This window comes from Camelina sativa, chromosome 6 (assembly GCF_000633955.1).
Source record: "Camelina sativa cultivar DH55 chromosome 6, Cs, whole genome shotgun sequence".
Classification (NCBI taxonomy): domain Eukaryota; kingdom Viridiplantae; phylum Streptophyta; class Magnoliopsida; order Brassicales; family Brassicaceae; genus Camelina; species Camelina sativa.
Genome location: NC_025690.1, coordinates 18217368 through 18218980, shown reverse-complemented (window position 1 = coordinate 18218980; position 1613 = coordinate 18217368). Strand labels below are relative to the sequence as shown.

Below are 1613 nucleotides of genomic sequence, written 5' to 3'. Positions count from 1 at the left end.
TTCAGTTCTTTCTCGACCATTAACCAGAGCAATTTAGGCCAATCTAACTTTTCCAAATGCTTTTGCTTTATATCCCTAGCCCAGTCAACTACCTCTACAGGCATAATCCACATATCATCTCTTTGCAGTAGAACCCAAGTTGAAAGAAGCTCATCAATAAACCTTACTGACTCATCGCTTTCAAGAAGTTGTCTCTCCTCCTCCGTGATATCAAGCTCTTTCTTCTTAGGCAATTTCAAGGCACGAGCCAAATCAGCACGGCTGACATTAATCCTTAGCCCGTTCACATAGCTGCATCTACCCTCTGAGTTATAATACGCGACAAGGTTCGCCACTAGATCTTGACGGATGTTTTGATCAAACTCCAAATGCACAAAATCCCACAGACCTAACAACTTCAATAGCTTCTCGTGCCGAGCAAAATCTAGGGTTTTACATGGCACGAAAGCAATCGGCTTCAAAGTTTTCAAAAGTACCTCAAACTTATCCCTCGCTCTCTCCTGCTGTTTTCGTTTCTTCTGATTCACTTTCTTCCGCTTCGGCGGCCCACCTCCGCGGCGGTTATTAGAAGAGCTAACGGTTAGCGGCGCGTCCATATCGTCTTCTTCGTTCCTGCTTTCCTCAATCGACGCTTCTAATTGCTGATCCCTGGCTTCAGACTCCTCCGGATCCTGCAAACTCTTCTGCGTTTCTTCGTCCTGTGTTGAATCTAGATTTAGGGCTTTGTCGGCGACGGGACTCGCATTATCCAACGAAACACTTCCTTGCTCTCCTACTACTAAACTCGGTTTCTCGATTAAACTAGGGTTCCCAGAAAGAGCATCTGGATCTGACGGAGAAGAAGCCATAGAGAAGAGCTGATTCTTTCCTCGGAAATGCTTAAACTCGAGTCAGTCAATTACACGGTCGCGACGATGACATTAAGAAAAAGAAAAATAAAAAAAAAACTTTCTCAACTCAATCAACCAATCACAAAAAGACACGTCACCAATCCGAGCACTTAATTTACATTCGCTAATATTAATGTCTCACTTACCTCCTTTTCAATGGGCCGAATGAGAGGCCCAACCCAACTAAACGCTTAAATCCAAAAAAAAACTCGAATCTTTGACGAAAAAAAAAACACAATAATTGTCTCGTTGACTCTTCGTATTCGTCACTCACACTGTTAGATCTCTCTCTCTCTTCCATCTTCTCCGATACCTTTAACGGTAACTTTCTAAATCAGCGGTTACGGAAAAAAAAAAAAAAGAAAAAAAACCCACAAAACCTTCTTCGCGATACTCGTTATGACTCTCTCTCGTCTCTCTCTGGTCGCTGCGACGGCGGCGATGTTAATGGTGGTTGCGACTGCGCAGATCGGAGGTCAAGTGTTGCAAGTGGAGTTATGGTGCGTAGCGAAGAACAACGCGGAAGATTCTTCACTACAGACTGCGATTGAGTGGGCTTGTGGTCAAGGCGGTGCCGATTGTGGTCCGATTCAGCAAGGTGGACCTTGTAACGACCCGACGGATGTTCAGAAAATGGCGTCGTTCGTTTTCAATAATTACTATCTGAAGAACGGTGAGGCTGATGAGGCTTGCAATTTCAACAATAACGCTGCTCTTACTTCA

The 1613-nt window shown here is 44.3% G+C and overlaps 2 protein-coding genes across 2 annotated transcripts in view; one reads left to right on the top strand and one right to left on the bottom strand.

Moving 5' to 3' along the window:
* The window catches only part of LOC104792107, a 4622-nt gene extending 3719 nt beyond the window's left edge, over positions 1–903 (bottom strand). Inside the window, exon 1 of the mRNA XM_010518156.2 lies at positions 477–903. Within this exon, the coding sequence (XP_010516458.1) occupies positions 477–848 (372 nt within the window). The 5' untranslated portion in view covers positions 849–903. The remainder of the gene's footprint in view (positions 1–476) is intronic.
* On the top strand, positions 1144–1610 carry LOC104699195 (PLASMODESMATA CALLOSE-BINDING PROTEIN 5; the record flags this gene model as incomplete). Its single annotated transcript, XM_010414531.2, has 1 exon — positions 1144–1610. A coding segment is annotated over exon 1 (321 nt), but the record flags the coding sequence as incomplete, so codon positions are not given.